An 18,626-nucleotide genomic window follows, 5' to 3' on the forward strand; every position below is an offset into this window, starting at 1 on the left:
TTAAAAGTGAGAGAATAACAGTACTTATTTCACTCACAGGAATTAATTAAAGAAATGAATACTATCACTTACATTATTCATCAGGTATCGGCATCATGTACAATACCGTGTCTGGCGTAAGAACCATTCCTTTCTCCCCGTACCCGGGATACATTTTTCACACGTTGTTGGAAAATTGGGAGAAGCTAACAGGAGAGAGATTTACCAAATAGTCATAAGTAGTGAAAATATAAAAACTGAAATGCTTACTCTCATGTAATGTTCTACTACTCTCAGGTGACATTCCACTTCAAGGATCAAGCATTCGATACATATCGTTTGCAGTGAGACTGCAATTTTGATGTGCCCTGTTTCTTGGAAATTACCACAGGCCTTAGCTGTGAGCAGGCATTGACTGCAACCGATCGGGTGCAGATGTCTCAGTTGTCAGAGATTCTGCCTAGTAAGCAGAGGACACGGGTTTGACTTTCCCCACTGATTACAATCAATGCTCACTCGCAGCCCAGGTCTGTAATTCCTCTGTGTATTTTTAACACTTATGCTGACTAAGACCTGGAGTTCAAACCTGAGTCATCCTATAATTTTTTCCTGTTAGTGATCACTTCATTCAGCTCTGGTAGTCTTTGCTAATGTGATAAATGCTGAACTGCACCTTGTTCAAAGTCTGTGTTAAACTGCAGACCCCCTTTAACTGGCTGGGTAAGTCAGTTCAAAAGTCGAAGGAAGGCAACAGCAGGACCTTGTCTGGTAAAGCAGTGTGGTGTTAAGTGCAACCTTTGGGTTGATGACACATTTAGCCTGCAGCTATAGTGACAGTGTCCTTAAAAATTTGAAATCTGATGATTACCCAGGAATTAAATTGGATAAACACATGAATCTAAGCACACTACTATTTGCAGATGAAAAACTAATAATTCGAGTATAAGAAGATGACTTCCAGTTAATAGCACATTGGGTAAAACATATATGTATAGAATAAAGTCTTAAAACTTCGTTACATAAGATGAAAGTTGTGGTCTTTCTAGGTAAGTACCCAGTATGGTCATGATAGTATGACAGTCACTCCAAAAGAAATGCACACTACCTTTATAAAAATACAGTTTTCATTCTGCATGTGTGAAAGTTTTACTGTGTGTAGATACATCCTTCCCGCTTGTTTTCAAACTTAGTTCAACCTGTTGCAAGCCTTGACCACCCTTCGCCAAGTGATCAAATCAAAACGACAAGGCAATCTCACTTGCAGGGCCATTCTGCTCCACGACAATGCAAAGCGTCAGACAGCCAACACAGTCATGGTACTCCAGCAGACATTCAAATGGGAGGTTCTTGGCCACCCTCAATACAGTCCAGGCCTCTCTCCCTGTGATTGCGCCATTTCTGGTCCCCTTAAAAAGGCTCTGAGGGGCAAACGATTCACATCGGATGACGACGTCCAGCTGTACGTGCAGAACTGGTTAACATAGCAGGCCTGGGAATTTTATGAGACAGCCATTCATTGCCTTGTGTCACAGTGGGACAAGTGTCTCAACAGCCACTGTCAATACTTCTAACATACAGGTACTAGCTTCTGTAATTATGCCTCCGACGTGTTTCTTTTTGAACACCCCTTATAGATGCCTGTGGAAATGCGGCAACCATCCTCTCTGCATCTGCAAATGGCACCACAAATGTAATGGTACAAATCAGTGGTGGCTTGAATGCAAAGCCAGGTAGATGAATCTCAGGAAAGGAAATGAACTCAAAGTGCGCTATTTTCTACAGGGGAGCAGAAGATTTTAACACTGTGTAGAGATGTGCATGACTTGTGCAAATGTCTGAGCAACTAGCAACATGGAAACTAGAGGCAAGCGAAACATAGGAAGTTGGAAGCTTCTCCATTGGCTATGTTTTCTACTCCCATCAATAATTAATTTTTTGTTTCTTCTCTTTTCACTGCAGATTCACATGTAATATGTCATATGTACCTGAATGTTTCAGAACGTTATTTAAACAAAGTTCCGGTTACATTTATAGTTCAGCTGGTTATATTTATCTTCCTGATTCCAATTATACAATTAGCTTCACTAAAGAGCTCAGTTCATTAAAAGTTACAGCTAATTGAAATCTTGACTGTAGTGTGTAACGGGGAAACACTTTGAGCTAATAGTCAGAATACAAAATGCAGTTACCAGTCTTTTGAAAGTAGGTACTTTGCTCCTTTTGAAAACAAACTTTAAATTGCTTGAAACAAATTAGCTTCTGAGATAACTGTCACTGAAAGTTAAAAGCCTCATAATTTTGACTGACTATTTTGTCTTAATGTTTATAAAAGTCTGACCTTTACTTTTTGAATCAAATGACATTATTTTCAAGACAGATGCCATAATCATAAGTAGGGGATTTCTAACAACAGAAGCGTTACACTGCGCCATATACTCTATAATTTACTGACCTTCAACATCTGTCATAAACCAGATAACAGTAACATACAAAATAACAAACTGTAACACAGCCAATTTTCAAAACATTAGGTACTTTCAGAAACCACACAATATTTTTATGCTGTCTGCAAATAGTCACCCCTGCCCAAAAATCATGCAGTCTACCACCAGAATTAACTTGAGCAACATCTATGTATCTAAAAGTCTGACCAGCAAGCGATCATGTAGTATCATTGTGTAGTATCATTACAATACAGCTTTAGATATGAAACGCATTAAATCTTTGTTGAAAGAATATGTGACCAGAAATTACTCATGCATTAATAATTATATCAAACTGTACAGAAAGGTTTGCTGAGGTCATTTTGGTAGAGGCAGTATTAATTAGTGCCAACTTTTTTTTTCACTATGTAACTGCATTTAAGTGTGATGTTTTTTTCCCAACCTACATACTGTCTGTTACTCTGGTGTAATTATATGCCACTCAACAATGTGGTGGTGCTTGTGATATTTCAGTTGATTGTCCTCTGCCACACTGAACTACTGTCAATTATATCATCAAGAGTGTATACAGTATGTAGTTTTCCCTTAACTGCATGCAAAAGGGAACTGTGAAACCCGAACTGGTCATCATTCATGAATATGTCACAAGTCGAAGTAAAATTGATTGTTTTCCAGCATTAAATACTGTGTGGGCCGCATCATTAGAATTATCCTTTTTATCACGAACAGTTTCGAGCCTGTTACAGCAACTGAGAGAAGAAATGGCAGCTACCGAGAGCACCAAAGCACACTGGATTCACTACACAGTTTTGAGTATGCCGATGCCAGCGTAACAACTTCCATGCCCGGACTATTCCCGCCAGGAAGTAAACACTCATGTCCGTGGCTCTGTGCCCATGCCACGCTTCGTGTGCGTCCTCTGTGACAGCATTCTGCACTATTCCACTGCGATACCCTCGCCCATATCTGTCTCAATGTCGGCTGGTGGGAATACCGGATCACTCTCCGCTGAAAAGGACACGTATGGTTGAAAGTGACCTGGCTTTTGCTGCAACATCCGCTGCAAAACTGGAGAGTGCTCGAAATTCTCCAACAGCAAATTAGCCGAGGGAGGTGATGACACTGATAAGGCTGGCTCCACCATAGGGGCAGAAGATTGTGGAAGCTGGGGTAACAGTGCGTCTACCAGCATCGCTGGGGGCAAATTGTCGTCCACTGGTGAGTAGGACAAAGAGCGCTCAGGTTCATATTCCACAGGTTCTGCATCAGTAGTCACGATAACTATCCCCACCATGACCCCCTCCATGGTCAAATGTACAGTGGAAGGTGTAATGAGGCAGCAGCAGGTGAGCACACTGCTACAATAGGGACCCCCCCCCCCCCTCCCCAATGGAACAATGCTGCAACAGACCCTGTCACCTGATGACAAGCTAGGAGACGGCAGCATTGAGGATCCGATAGGTCGTGGGCTCAACCGATTGGAATGGTGAGTCGGTTGCTCCTGACAGACATTCATCACAAATAAATGCCAACTTTTGTAGAGCACAATATCATCCAGCAGGCACCCCTGCCGCCAGCCAATAGGTCCAGCCAAAACAGCAGCCCTGTGAGTAAAACACAGTGGGCTGCAATGGTCCGGGGCCTGTGGTTAGGGGCGCAAAAAAGCCAAATGATCCCGCAGCTAGCTCCGGTGCAAACTTTCCACTGCTCTGCATCTGTTAACCAGCATCGCCTGGTACCAGACAGGGCATCGTTGGAGTATGAGGAAGACACAGAATTCTTAATTTGAGTTTTAAATGTTCGCAAGAATCATGCCACCTCTGAGTTAGAACCCAGGTAAAATGGAAATGACCGTATGGCATTGTTGGCTGGGAGGCCCCATGTGGGGAAGTTCAGCCGCCATATTGCAAGTCCTTTTTAGTTGACGCCACTTCGGCGACTTGAAGGTCAATGATGCTGAAAATGATGAAGGACACACAACACCCAGTCCCCTGCTGGGAATCGAACCCGGCCCCCCTGCGTGGTAGGCAGAAACGCTACCGCTACGCTACGGAGGCGGACAGAACCCAGGTGAGATGGGGGCAACAGTCAGATGCTGGATACCGTTGCAAATGCAAAAGTCTGCAAGCCCTTGAGACAAGAATTGGAAACCAATTTCAGGGACAAGGATCAGGGGAGAGCCCGAACCGATAACATGGAGGAAAGTTTGGAAACAAACAGAAAATCTGACAACGCATCAATCACGAACAACTACATGCTTCCAGAAAAGGGGCCCACAAACTCTGTGTGCATGCTCTCCCGAGGGTGCCCCGAAGGGGGCCAAGTGGAAAACTGATGCAGCATTGCAACCCAGTGCAGGAGCCCACATAAGGTGTCCAATATTGTGATCAATCGCCAGCCATTAGATGTGAAGAAGCACCAAAGCCTTCAAATGGGACAGACTCTAGCATGATGCACACAGGAACTGGAGTATGTGATGATGCAACATCGGAGGGACAACCAATGGAAAGCTTTGCTCTTCTACGTGCGAGCATAAGGACCCCCTGTGTAATGTCGAGCAGATCGCACAGCACAAAAAACTGTACCCCACACCGAATCTGCTGCTGAAGGAGGCCGGGGCCAGTAAAACCTGTCCCATGCACCTTCCCACCACTACTCCAGTACTGAAACCTGGAAGGTGTACACGATCAAAGGCAGAGCCATGTGTGAAAGCACCCACGTGATTTACCAACTGACCTGCCTACACCGTGAAGCTTTCTGTGTGGGAATGACCAGCAACAAACTGTCCATTCACATGAACAGACACAGGAAGGCAGTGTTTGTTGGTAATGAGGATCACCCTGTGGCTAAACATGCCTTGGTGCACGGCCAGCACATCTTGGCACAGTGTTACGCCGTCTGGGTTATCTGGATACTTCCCACTGACACCAACCTATCAGAACTCCGGAGATGGGAACTTGCCCTTCAATATATCCTCTCCTCCCGTTACCCACCAGGCCTCAACCTCCGCTAATTTCATGTTTCCGCCACTCATACCTCACCTGTCATTCAATAACATCTTTGCCTCTGTACTTCCACCTCGACTGACATCTCTGCCCAAACTCTTTGCCTTTACATATGTCTGCTTGTGTCTGTATATGTGCGGATGGATATGTGTGTGTGTGTGCGCGCGCGATTGTATACCTGCCCCTCTTTCCCCCCAAGGTGTCTTTCGGCTCCCGGGATTGGAATGACTCCTTACCCTCTCCCTTAAAACCCACATCCTTTCGTCTTTCCCTGATGAAGCAACCGTGGGTTGCGAAAGCTTGAAATTTGTGTGTGTGTTTGTGTTTGTTATTGTCTCCATCAACGTACCAATGCTTTCGTTTGGTAAGTTACAGAATCTTTGTTTTTAGATATATTTTTCCTATGTGGAGTGTTTCCCTCTATTATATTCATATCATTAATTTGAACCCTGACTATAGTAATATATATATTTGCAGCTTGTCATCTGCATAGGATTTGTCTACATTCTATTTTGTTTATGTTAATTTCATATAACGACTCGTTCCATTATAATGGTGATTTGCTCCTCAATTTGCTATTATGGAACAAGACATGAAAAAAAAGGAAAGAAAAAAAAAACAAACCCAACATGTTAATCTGTGGGGGAGGAGGGAATCAGAAAACACAGAGATGAGCACAAAGGAAAACACAATGTCACTGTTGCAAATGACTGAGCAAGTTGATACAAAGAAACCACGAGTATGGTGCAAAGTGAGAGCCACATCCAACCACACTGAAATTCTGTAAGAGCTGCTGGTCGAGGCCTATTGCAACTGGCAAGTAAACACCTGGATCAGTGGGTCAGCTGATACCACACTTTATGTGCGCCTTCCGTGAAAGTATTCTGCATAATTTCACTGCGATATAGATGCCAGCTAATCTGCATTCAGTTCAATGCCTGTTGGCGAAATGGTAAAATCGTGTGAAAGTGTACAAAGTTTCAAGAAACAGCTTTAAGTCAGATCAACATGGTTACAGCGCACGCAGAGACATTTAAGCAGACATTCTTCCATACTACATGTGCAAATGGAACGGGGAAGAGTCCTTACATGGGTACAACGGCCTGAGAGGATGGACGTAGATGCAGAAGAGCGAACTAAATCATTGACTTTTCCAGTTGCATGAAACAGGGTGCTGCCAGTTAACACATTACACTGCAAGTACAGCCATCCTCATCTTCGATAAAACTTCCCTAAGTGTGTAACTACACTGTCTTACAGACCAACATTTCAGGCAGTACTGCAAGTGGTTTTCAACAGGATGCTGTAAATACTATCTACTCTCCAACTCATACCATTCAGTAGAGAACTAATGGAGTTAGAAAAGGGGAACCATGAGACAAAGGTGTAACTTACTGTAAATAAAATCCCATGAGGTATGACAATTCCAAAACAGGCCAAAACATAGTACTATAAAACAACACGATAGTATCTCCACATACTCGTTAAGTGTGTCCATAAATTCTCTGAATTGAGTGCATCTGGCCCATATTTCAGAAATGACAGAGTACTACAGAAATCTGAGTCTCGGGACAGCAGTACCTTGTTGTAAGCAGTGGCCAGCACCTCCGTCCGGAATGCCTGCGGGGTCTCCGACGCGAGGTGAGAGTCGCGGTCGAGACTGGCCTGCAGCAGCAGCGTCCCACCGGCGTCCGGAGACGCGCGCACCACAGTTGACGTGAGTGGCCGCGTCGCACCTGCCGCCCCGTGGTGCTCAGCCAGTACCACCAGCCTCTCTAGCAGCTCCGCAGGTACCAGAGGGCGCACTGCATCGTGCACCACCACCACGCGCACACCCGCCTCTGCGTGAAAAGCACGATGTGAGGTACTTGCATATGTCGTGATGCCCTCCACATGCTGTGTTTATGCCGGCTGGAGTGGCCGAGCGGTTCTAGGCGCTACAGTCTGGAACTGCGCGACTGCTACGGTCGCGGGTTCAAATCCTGCCTCGGGCATGGATGTGTGTGATGTCCTTAGGTTAGTTAGGTTTAAGTAGTTCTAAGTTCTAGGGGACTGATGACCTCTGAAGTTAAGTCCCATAGTGCTCAGAGCCATTTGAACCATTTTGCTGTGTTCATGTGTAACCTCACAGGACAAATTTTACTCATCCTCTTAAAAGAGCACCTTCATCAAATTGGAGCACTGTAGAATATGCAGGATTGGTACCAGGCACTAATGTGACCCACCACTACTTACCTATTAGTTGACTACATTATTACTACACTTGGGAGTGAGGGCAATTTGGTCTTCTTACTGTGAGTTTTTATTGTGATATTTCTGAGGACATGCTGAACCACTTGACAGTACAAGCACAACTGTCCTGAAAGCATTCACACTGTGCTGTGTTTCCCACTGTCACTATTTCATTTGTTTATTGTAATGTCGCCACACATTTCCGGTAATGGCCACGGGTGGCGAAGTGCAATAATAGCATGGTCGAGCAGCAAATCGTGGTAATGAAGTGGCATGTATGTGCTGTCAGTTGTATGGAATCAGTACGGTGAGATGGGTCAACATGAAGATGTCACAGAATGCCAGGAAGGAGCTATCGTGTTCTGGCGTGACCGTGATCACACTTTTAACGAAGCTGGGAGACTTGTTGATGTATCAACGGAGACTGTCTAAAATGTCTATGAGCAATGATGTACCACTCACAACCATGTAGCATAGTATAAGAACAGTGGTCGTAAACAAATCCTAACCAATGGGGCAGGAGACAAGTGTCATGTCTTATCAATGACAATCAGTTTCAAACCTGAAAGAATTGCTGATGTCAGTGAACGCAGGTTAATTTCAACCAGTTTCCATAAAAACATTATAAACAGTAGGTGTGTAGGGTGGTCTGACAAGTTGTCATTTTTGGCTTTTTTTCACATGATGCAAACTATCTAGTACACTGGCAGCTTAACATATGAGGACTATTCATAAAATAACCTCCAATTATATATAATAAATAAATAAATAAATAAAAAATTATGTGTATGAGGTTACAGAATTTGTTTTACAATATTGTGAAAGAATACACTCCCATTTATTTTTCCACACAATTTCCAGCCACAATGAGAGATTTCTCATAGCATACGATGAGCTTTGAAATTCTGCAGTTGTAGAATTCTGCTGTCTGCATCCACCTGGCATCAAATTTCCTGTAGCTCAAACCTCAGTAACCACTTTTGTACAGAAGATTACTACTAATCTATGGAAAATGAACACAAAGTTCCACCATGGTGAGTCTTCAGTTTTCTGTAGCCCTTTCCCGAACCAGACGAAACAGATCTGCATTCACAATACTTGGCCAAGCACATTTCTCTTCATCATGGACTTGTCAAACTCAAGCTCTATCCAAACAGGCCTCAGGAGGCCCGGCAGTACCGATCGATCGCTGTGTCATCTTCAGCTGACAGGCATCACTGGATGCAGATATGGGACGATGGTGAGGGTACCTCAGGTCGGTGATAGTTCTGCGATGTATTTGATAACAGAACTTGGACCTCCTCATTAAAGTTTACAGTGAACATGAACCAGGATATTTATTTCACCATTCTTGGAGACCAATTATTGTCCTTTCTTGTACATATTTATGATGAGTATGTTTTGGACACTCCTGTCCTGCATGGCACTTTCTCAGCCAGTCAGTTTTCATGACCAGACCTGCTATTTCTCGGTCAAGTAGCTCCTCACTTGCCTGCGAAAGGCAAAGGGCCCGAGTTCGAGTCTCAGTCCGGCACATAGTTTTAATCTGCCAGGAAGTTTCAGCTGCTCAATTGGCTGCACAAGGGCTGAGTGCACCCTGCTTGCCAACAGCATTCAGCAGACCTGGACGGTCACCCGTCCAAGTGTTACCTATGCCCAACAGCCCTTAACTTGGTGACCTGATGATATCACAATTGCGGTAAGGACACTGGTTTGCCCATTTTTGAACATACAGCTTCATTGTATCACACCACCTTCCCTTGTTACAGAAGATTTTGACTACTAGAAATTTAGTGCCAAATGGGTGCAGATAGCACAATTCTATGATTGCGGAATTTCACAGCTCTTCAAATGTTACAACAAATGTCTCAATGTGGTTGGAAACACTCAGTAAAAATAAATTAGAGTGTGTGCTTTCACAGTATTGTAAAACAAATGCTGTAACTCCATTCACACTTTTTTTTAAATAAATGGAGATTTTTTGTGTTCTGCTTTCGAACTCACAGGTGGCCAAAGAGAACAGTCAATGCAATTATTAGTCCAAGTATGGAACACTTTATTTGAAGCAAAAGGTGATACACTTATTTTTGTGGTGTCCATGGCTGTGGCTGAATGTTCACATGTGGAACTACGTATGCAATTCAATGTTTTGGGGTCCAAACACAAGAAGCAGTCAAACACTCTGAGGTGCATGAAATCACAAGTCTGTAGAAAAATGAACAATATTATTCAGTTACAATAAAAACATGTCTGTTGATGGCCAGTAAAACACTGTATAACAGAGACTGGTAGGAAAATAACAGTGTGATGTTACAATGAGCATATACTAGAGGCAGAAGTATGTCTTCTCTGTGACAGTGGTCAAAACAGAACCGCCACTCTTTCACCTGTGGCCACTTCTCAAGCCATAGCACGGTGAGGGCGCCTCGCAAATCTGGCAGGGGTGGGGGCGGGGACAGAAGGGGGGGGCGGGGTGTTGCTATTTCTCCTTTCTGAATGGCAGCCTGTGACGTTAGGAGGATGTGTGGGCTCTTTGCAGTGGTTGACACCTGTAGCACCGATATCAATGGTTGCAGGTTACTTTACGAATGACCAATGTAATATTTAAGCTGCAGAGCATAGTGGAGGTCAGTGGTAGTTCTGTGATATTTTTGATAACACAACTCTGGCCTCCTCAGTAAAGGTCATGGTGAACATGAACCGGGCTACTTATTTCAATATATTTGGAGATCAACTGTTGTCCTTTCTTCTATATCATTATGATGAGCATGCTCTGGACACTACTATCCTGCAAGAGGACAACAGCCACATTCACAGTCCTACATGCACAAGTTCCCACTTTGATGAACACTATTGCACGTCGACAGCCCTGCTAAATTACCTGATTTTAGTCCTAAAGAAAACATCTGGAACTATTTGGATCAGCAGATGAATCAATTTGCTTGCAATTTGGCAGTTCTACAGCAGGGGTGTACAGACTTCCCAGTACTAAAGGCTGCAAGCCCCTAACTGGTGACCACATCAGGGATGGGGAGGGGGCGGAAGGAATATGCCATTTCGTAGTTTCCACAGGGTTCCACCCTCTCTCCTCTGGGAAAGAATACAAGATGATTACAAACAAAATTTTTTTTTTTTACACGAACAAATGGTGAGGGGCAGTCTCTGATCTCTGCTCTACAGGATCTAACTATTAATAAGTGGCTCCAGCTGAGTATGACATGCCTGAAGAAATGTGTGGATACATTTCCTTGCAAACTGAAGCCATTATTGAGGCTATTTATAGTGGCAGTCTTACACAGCACATTATTAGTGTGATGTTTCCACAGGAAGACTCGCTTTTTGTCCAGGGTAGTTAACCTTATAATGTTATACAGGGTGTTTCAAAAAGAATATATGTATCACAAAGCACTATGTTGTAAAGACTGTCTATCACTGTGCCATGGCTCAGTTATTGGAGGAACAAATACATTTTCTAGTTTATATTAATTGCTACTACATGTTGGTATCCTTCTGTTTGCTTGGTCAATGTCACAGGTTGTAAAATGGCTATGCTATACAGCACAGAAATCATTTTGTGTTCTCGAGTTTGCTAAGTGTAATTCTGTGATTATAGTGCAAAGACGTTTCAGGGTGAGGTACCAAACTAATAATCAGAATGGATGGAACATTCGCAGACGGTATCGACAGTTTGTGTATGTAAAGGAAGGAGTCCAGGCTGCCCTTGTACTTCCGATGCAAATGTTGCACGAATTCAAACTGCTTTCCTATGCAGTCCTATAAAGTTAACTCATTGTAAAAGTTGGGAGTTGCAACTGCCTACAACAACAAACTGCCTACAACAACAATTTGGCATGTTTTGAGATGTTGGTAGGTTATGAAGCCGCACAAGTTACAGCTGTTACAGGCTCTACATCATGACGGGAAATGCAAACGTGTGCAATTTTTCGATAAGCTTCGGAATGCTGTCGATAATAACAACACTTTCACACAACGCCATCCTAGTAGGAAAGTGAACAAACACAATGTTCAAAATTGGGGCTACAGTATCCACATGCACACACTGAACTTGTATGTCAGTCACCCAAAGTCAATGTGTTTTGAGCGATATCCCACTTGTCTGTTTACAGCTCATTCTTCTTTGATTGAGTCACAGTTAACAGTCAGCAGTACCTTGCTAAGTTACAAAACTTGCTTTTTTCCGAGACTCCCTTTCCAGTGGGCCCGCACCTTGCGTAATGTGATCTTATTGTAGCAAAAAAAGACATTTATACTCCTAGGTTCCAATCATACAAGCTAAGAGGTACACTAGACAATGGCAAACCACTGACATGAGCTCGTCTTGTACATTGTATCACTATGAATAAATAAATAAATAGTGCAGCAAAACACTTGTACTTAAAAAAAAGAGGACAACTTCATTTTTTATTAAGACACATCACCTTCCTCACTGGAGTTGCCAAGTGCGTGACTATCTGAACAAAATTCTTCCAATGGGAGGAATTTGAGTATCACTGTGATACTGTTCGTACTGCTCGCAGAGGACATACTGACCATCTATAATCTTAACTTGAGAGATTCGTAAACATGTGTCCCAAGTTTCATAGTTGTATGTCTTACAGTTTAATAAACATAAGTGTTCAAAATACAAGTTTCATAGTTGTATATCTTACAGTTTAATAAACGTAAGTGTTCAAAACACATATATTCTTTTCGAAACTTGCTGCATTATTCTTTTCTAGTATCAAAATTATTCTATGAATAATTTTTGACATGATTCCTGTATACAAACCAAACAGTTTGTAAATGTATGTAATCAGATTAATGATCTCTAACCCCATCCCCCCACACATTGACATACCAGCTTTCTGGAGTGCCTGCAGGCCACTCCGTATGGAGCGGTGTCGGCTGCAGCCCCCTCTGACAACAGACACACGATCTGCACCTTTGATGCCGGACCCGTCCAGAACCGTCTGCACTTTCTCCGGGGAGTCCACGACCAGCGCGACACGACGAACCCACGGCGGCCGCAACACCTCCTCCAGAGCGTACAGCAAAAGGGGCCTGCCCTGTCAGCAATTTAAACACTCACAATTAGCTGGGTGTTCTAGCAAAGTAACAACAAACACATTTCAGCACAGCCGTTATTGCAAGGGTCACATATTAAATTTCTACACATCTCCCTTAGATGGGCTATTAAGTTGCTGTCTTATGCCAACACTGAATGACAATAAGTTAAGCAGTACCATAAACTGTATTTATTTATACATAATACTTTAATTATTACAACAGCTTGTCTGTGCGATGAATTTTGAAGTCAGGTTTAGTTTTCAGTATCATTATCTCACCCAATACCATTCAAACTGTGTCAGGCCTCTCTCGACATTCATAGAATTATGTTATGTATCATATTATATAGCTTGGAGTATGTCTGAGAAACATTAAATATTGTTTCACCTAATCAGTAATTTTCTTGAAGGATGACCATCAATAATGATGTGTAGTATACTCCAAACTATATAATTCCAGCCCGAGATGCTGCAATTGGTGGTCGTCTGTGCGTGAGGTGTGCTTGCTTGCTTTTTGTGTGTGTGTGTGTGTGTGTGTGTGTGTGTGTGTGTGTGTGTGTTTTACTGACAATGACTGCAGCCAAAAGGTATATGTAAGTGTCTCTTAATCATGCCTGTCTCTAACTTGATGTGTCTTCTTTACAAGAGTAGCAATCTACCTTTTCCTACATTGTTGATCTTCCTATCTGGAGTTCCAAACTCTATAATGTGAGGCATTACACAATTGTGTGGGTATTGAGAAATGCCTGAAACAACTGAGTGATAAATACAATACATGATGTCACAGATTATGGCCCCAAAAACAATACATGTCTTCAAAATTCATTGCATAAACAAAGTGCTGTAGTAGTTAAAGTATTATACATAAATAAATACAATTTATAGTAATACTTACCTTAATGTCTGTGTCAGGAAGTCATTTCTGAAAGTATTTGTATGGAGTGTAGCCTTATATGGAAGTGAAACGTGGACGATAAATAGTTTAGACAAGAAGAGAATAGAAGCTTTCGAAATGTGGTGCTACAGAAGAATGCTGAAGATTAGATGGGTAGATCACATAAATAATGAGGAGGTATTGAATAGAATTGGAGAGAAGAGAAATTTGTGGCACAACTTGACTAGAAGAAGGGATCGCTTGGTAGGGCATAAGCTGAGGCATCAAGGAATCATCAATTTAGTATTGGAGGGCAGTGTGGAGGGTAAAAATTGTAGAGGGAGACCAAGAGATGAATACACTAAACAGATTCAGAAGGATGTAGGTTGCAGTAGGTACTGGGAGATGAAGAAGCTTGCACAGGATAGAGTAGCATGGAGAGCTGCATCAAACCAGTCTCTGGACTGAAGACCACAACAACAGCAACAACCCTAATGTCATTCAGTGTTGGTATAAAACAGCAATGTCCTAAGTGTTAGATATAAAGAGTAATGAACTCTGAAAGTACAGGATGAAAATGCTACCTGTTCATGAGCAGCTCCCCGTAAGATTTGGCATTACTGTTATTTTAATGTTTGTCATTGGCTATTGATCAAATGGTGGCAGCCAGAAACTGAGTGAGTAGATTGTTCACAGTGACTGGCTAAAAAGACCACAATGTGAAAAAATGGCAATTTCAAATAAAGGTTTCTGTCACTTGATTTTTTATGATTTTCGTAAATGCCAAACTTGACAAAAATGACTCAATGTTTGGCAATCAATTAACCACCTTCAGAAAAGACTTATAACTGAAGGGTATGTGACTTATCATGAGATGGAGTTATCCATAGGTATAGTAAGGACTTCGGTACATTTGATTCAGCATTGATATTCAACTGCAATAAAAATCTGTTACTGATGGATTCTGCACAGCTTGACAGAAGTCCAAAAATTGGCCCATGTTAATCGTTGTAAGGAAATGCCTGGATCATTTGACCTAGAACATGCAAAACCCTTATGTGAAATCATAATGGGAGGTGAATCTTCAGAATCTGCATAAGAGATGGACACTGAGGAATGGTCAACTGTTTGAGAGTTCTGAAGTGAACAAACACCAACAAAGCACTTCACGACTTCCTAAAAAATGATAGTTCCTTTCTTTGATAATGTAGGAAAAAGACAGATTGCTACTTACCGTAAAGAAGACAAGTCAAGTTGCACACAGGTACAATTAAAAGACACTCACTTATAGCTTTCGGCCACAGCCTTCATCAGTAAAACACACACACACACACACACACACACACACACACACACACACACACACACAAGCAAGCACATCTTGGGCTGGAATTCCAGTCCTAGATGCTGGAGTTGGCGGTCGTGTGTGCGTGAGGTGTGTGTGTGTGTGTGTGTGTGTGTGTGTGTGTGTGTGTGTGTTTTACTGATGAAGGCTGTGGTCAAAAGCTATATGTGAGGGTCTTTTAACCGTGCCTGTCTGAAACTTGATATGTCTTCTTTACAGCACCAGCAATCCATCTTTTTCCTACATTGTTGAATTCTTACCTGGACAGTCCATTGTTTAAGTTCCTTTCTTTGATTACACTGGTCATGTTGTGAGCATTCCTTTAGAGGACCAAGTACAATGCTGGGTACTACACAATGTTCTGCCGCAAGTCATTGATGGAAGTCAGGAAAATCAACTAAAAATGTTGTATCATTGTTCCTTGTAGAGTCACACTACACACAACTGAATTTGATGGAGAAAAACATTGTTGCCCACATTCACCTGATTTATCACTTAAAGACACATTTTTGTTGCCTTATGTCAAACAATGTCCAACAGTGATTTTCATCACCTTTAAGGGTCTGAAACAGTCCGAAATCACATTTTGAGATATCATCATACGAGTGGGAAAAAAAATTGACCAGAATTAGTTCATTGCAAAAGAGTAAGGCGATATGTGTTTAAAATCTGATCTTATTAGTCCTCATAATGTCTAAGTGAAAACACATAGCGCAGTGACATAGCTCAGAAACTATGTTGCCAAATGAATGACAGTGAAATGAATGTGTGAATGAGCATGAAGAAAACACTGCCAAAAAAAAAAAAAAAAAAGGGGGGGGGGAGGGGGGGGGGAGAGAGAAATAGGCACAGTAAGACTTACTGAGAAGCTTAAAAATTAACCTCATTTGAGAAAGCTAACTACTGGTCCACGGCAACAACAGTGCTGCATCCATTGTAGATCTGAGCACACAGTCACTGAAAAACAAAATGTAATCTACAGAGGAAATAAACAGCAGCTAAGGATGCCACAACCATAGTGAAATAAATTCCAAATCTCAGATATTTACTACAGTTAACCAGAGTGATACCAATGCATTTTCCAAAAATGTGTAATACTGGGGCGGGGAGTTAGTTTGTGCACACCACCAATAAATAAATAAATAAATAAATAAATGTGTTTAATTTTTATTAACAATATATTTTTTTAAACTTAGGTACTGATGGATGAGAAGAGTACGGAACCTGAAAACATTTTTTAGCATGATCTTAGCAACACCTACATATTTTCAATAATGTTTACTCCAAGTGCAGGGGTACTTCATGACCACTACCAAAAATTTTAAAAATATAAATTTCATTAACTGTCATTGATTTCACCTCACATCACGCCTTTCAAAATTCTACAGATGTGTAAGACAGGACCTAAACCTGAAAATATGAATATGACATTTGTTGTGAAAAGTGACAGTGGGTAATAGGACTTAGGGTTTTTGGTTAAGTTTTACTGAAAAATTTATAATAGTTATGGAATCTGATATAAGAAATCACCAAAAATGATAAACATTTTTTCAAAATTTTAAAATATAAAGTACCACTCGAGATCACAATATTTTTAAAAGGTGGGCACAAAGTACTCCCTCCCCCCTCGGTAACGCAAGGGTTAACACATTATTACGAGGGGTAGTTATAAAGTTTCAATTATCTCTCAAAAAATTAAGGTATTTAATTACAATTTTTGTTTATTTGCAAGTACATATCTGCAGTCCTGGTACACACTGAATTCCCACACCACAGTACGGTACCACTCTGCTAGACGGCAAGAACGAAATAACACAGTCCACCATTAAGGTAGAGTATCGTAAGGTCGTTGATTTTCTGCATCTAATGGGAAAAAAGTGCTGCAACAAATCTGTGCTAAGTTGGTGAAAGTGTAAGACAACAACACACCATCATATGATACAGAGATCAGGTAGTGCAGGCACTTCTAGTGCGGCCACACACGTCTCAGTGACAAAGAATGAAGTAGCTGGCCATCTCTTCATTGAGAACCAGCAATCGTAGGAACTGGTGACCCTCTTGCTCAAAGACCAGGGAATCACTATCGAAGCAGTGATGGAACAAGTTTAAATCAGTCACGGATTGCACAATGAGGAAGTGTTCTGTGGTTATCAGCCGAGCCGAGACATCTTTCAGCGGCAGTATTTCGACAAGTTTTCTACTCTCACCATCAGGCGAAGCATCAGGTTTATGTACAGTTTGTATATTTATAGTCGGTAGATGACAGGTTTCTCTGCCTCATCTGCAACGGCTGGGCCAATTGCACGCCATCAGAAGGGATATTGTGGACAGTGGAGAGGGATCGTGGACAGTGGTAGGGGGGACTTCTGGCACATTGGAGGGTCCCAACGCCACGTCCTGGTGTTGCCTGTCTATTGCATTTGCTGCCTTCGCTGCTTTAACGCCAGAGTGCTCCTGACGTATTCTTGCTAGTGCTTATCCCATATGGAGCAAAGTTGGAAACCATTGCTCTGGTTGACAAGATCATCACAGACTCATATTTTTACTGCCTCTTTGATGATCAAGTCCTAGACCTCATTTTTCCAGTGCAACACCTCTGTCTGTTCAATGTTAAACATATTACATTCATAGAGTCTGTGTTCTGCCACTGCAGATCTGTCTGTTCATCTGAGGTGACTGCTTCTCACATGTTCTGAGCTGTGCCGCAAAATATACTGCTGCATCTGGCCGATTTACTGCTTGCCACATATGCAACTAATGCCATAGACTCCTGATATCCGCAGTCCTTGTTGGTCTTTCATTGAGCTAAACATATTTTTGATTTTGGGGGCAATGAGCAGAAAATGGTTTTCATGTTGTTTTTTTTCTAGTATCCTGGTAACCTTGACCATGGCCCAGCATAAGGAAGGAACAACGCACATTTATGTCTTTCCCAGCCATCGGCTAAAATCAAATATATGCTTGGTTCAATGAAAGGCGAACCATGACTGGGGTCTAGGCATCAGTTGCAAATGTGGCAAGCAATATTGGCCTACACAGCAGTATATTTCGCAGTATCACTCGGAAGATGTGAGAAGTGTCTGCCTCAGCCAAATGGACATATCTGCAGTGACAGAGCACAGCCTCAACGGAGGCCATGTGTTTGATTTTGAACAGACAGAAGTGTTGTGCCACACAAACAGGTTTTGGGATGTGATCTTCAAAGAGGCAGTGGAGATAAGGGTTTGTGATGACCTTGTCAACCGGCTTAGTGGTTTCCAACTGAGCTCTGAATGGGATGTAATGCTAGCAGGAATACATCAAGAGCACTCTGATGCAAAAGTGGCGAAGGCAGCATTGGAATAGACAGGCAGCACCAAAAATGATGCCAGGGTCGTCAAACACAGCGGGAGCCCCCACCACCACTGTCCACAACGCTCCCCCGCCCCTCCCTTTCACTGTCCACAATACCCCTTCTGGAGGCACACGATTGGACCAGCTGTTGCAGACAAGGCAAAGGAGCATGCAGGGGCTATAAAGATATGAACTGGACATGAAACAGACACTTCACCTGAAGATGATGAGTAAGCAACTTGTTAAAATGTTCAAAATGGTAAAGAGCAGCAACCAGTTGTCACTTCCATTCTAGCTTTATTACAGCAATTCCAGATTTCGGCTAGTAACTAGCCATTATCAATGCGG

The 18,626-nt window shown here is 42.3% G+C and overlaps 1 protein-coding gene across 1 annotated transcript in view; it reads right to left on the reverse strand.

Moving 5' to 3' along the window:
* The window catches only part of LOC124719070 (D-ribitol-5-phosphate cytidylyltransferase-like), a 61,897-nt gene that overhangs the window by 39,607 nt on the left and 3,664 nt on the right, over positions 1-18,626 (reverse strand). The window contains exons 2-3 of the mRNA XM_047244752.1: positions 12,519-12,726; positions 7,010-7,269 (exon numbers count right to left, since the gene is read on the reverse strand). Coding sequence (XP_047100708.1) covers positions 7,010-7,269; positions 12,519-12,726 — 468 coding nt within the window. The remainder of the gene's footprint in view (positions 1-7,009; positions 7,270-12,518; positions 12,727-18,626) is intronic.

This window comes from Schistocerca piceifrons, chromosome 10, assembly GCF_021461385.2.
Source record: "Schistocerca piceifrons isolate TAMUIC-IGC-003096 chromosome 10, iqSchPice1.1, whole genome shotgun sequence".
In the NCBI taxonomy this organism is placed as follows: Eukaryota; Metazoa; Arthropoda; class Insecta; order Orthoptera; family Acrididae; genus Schistocerca; species Schistocerca piceifrons.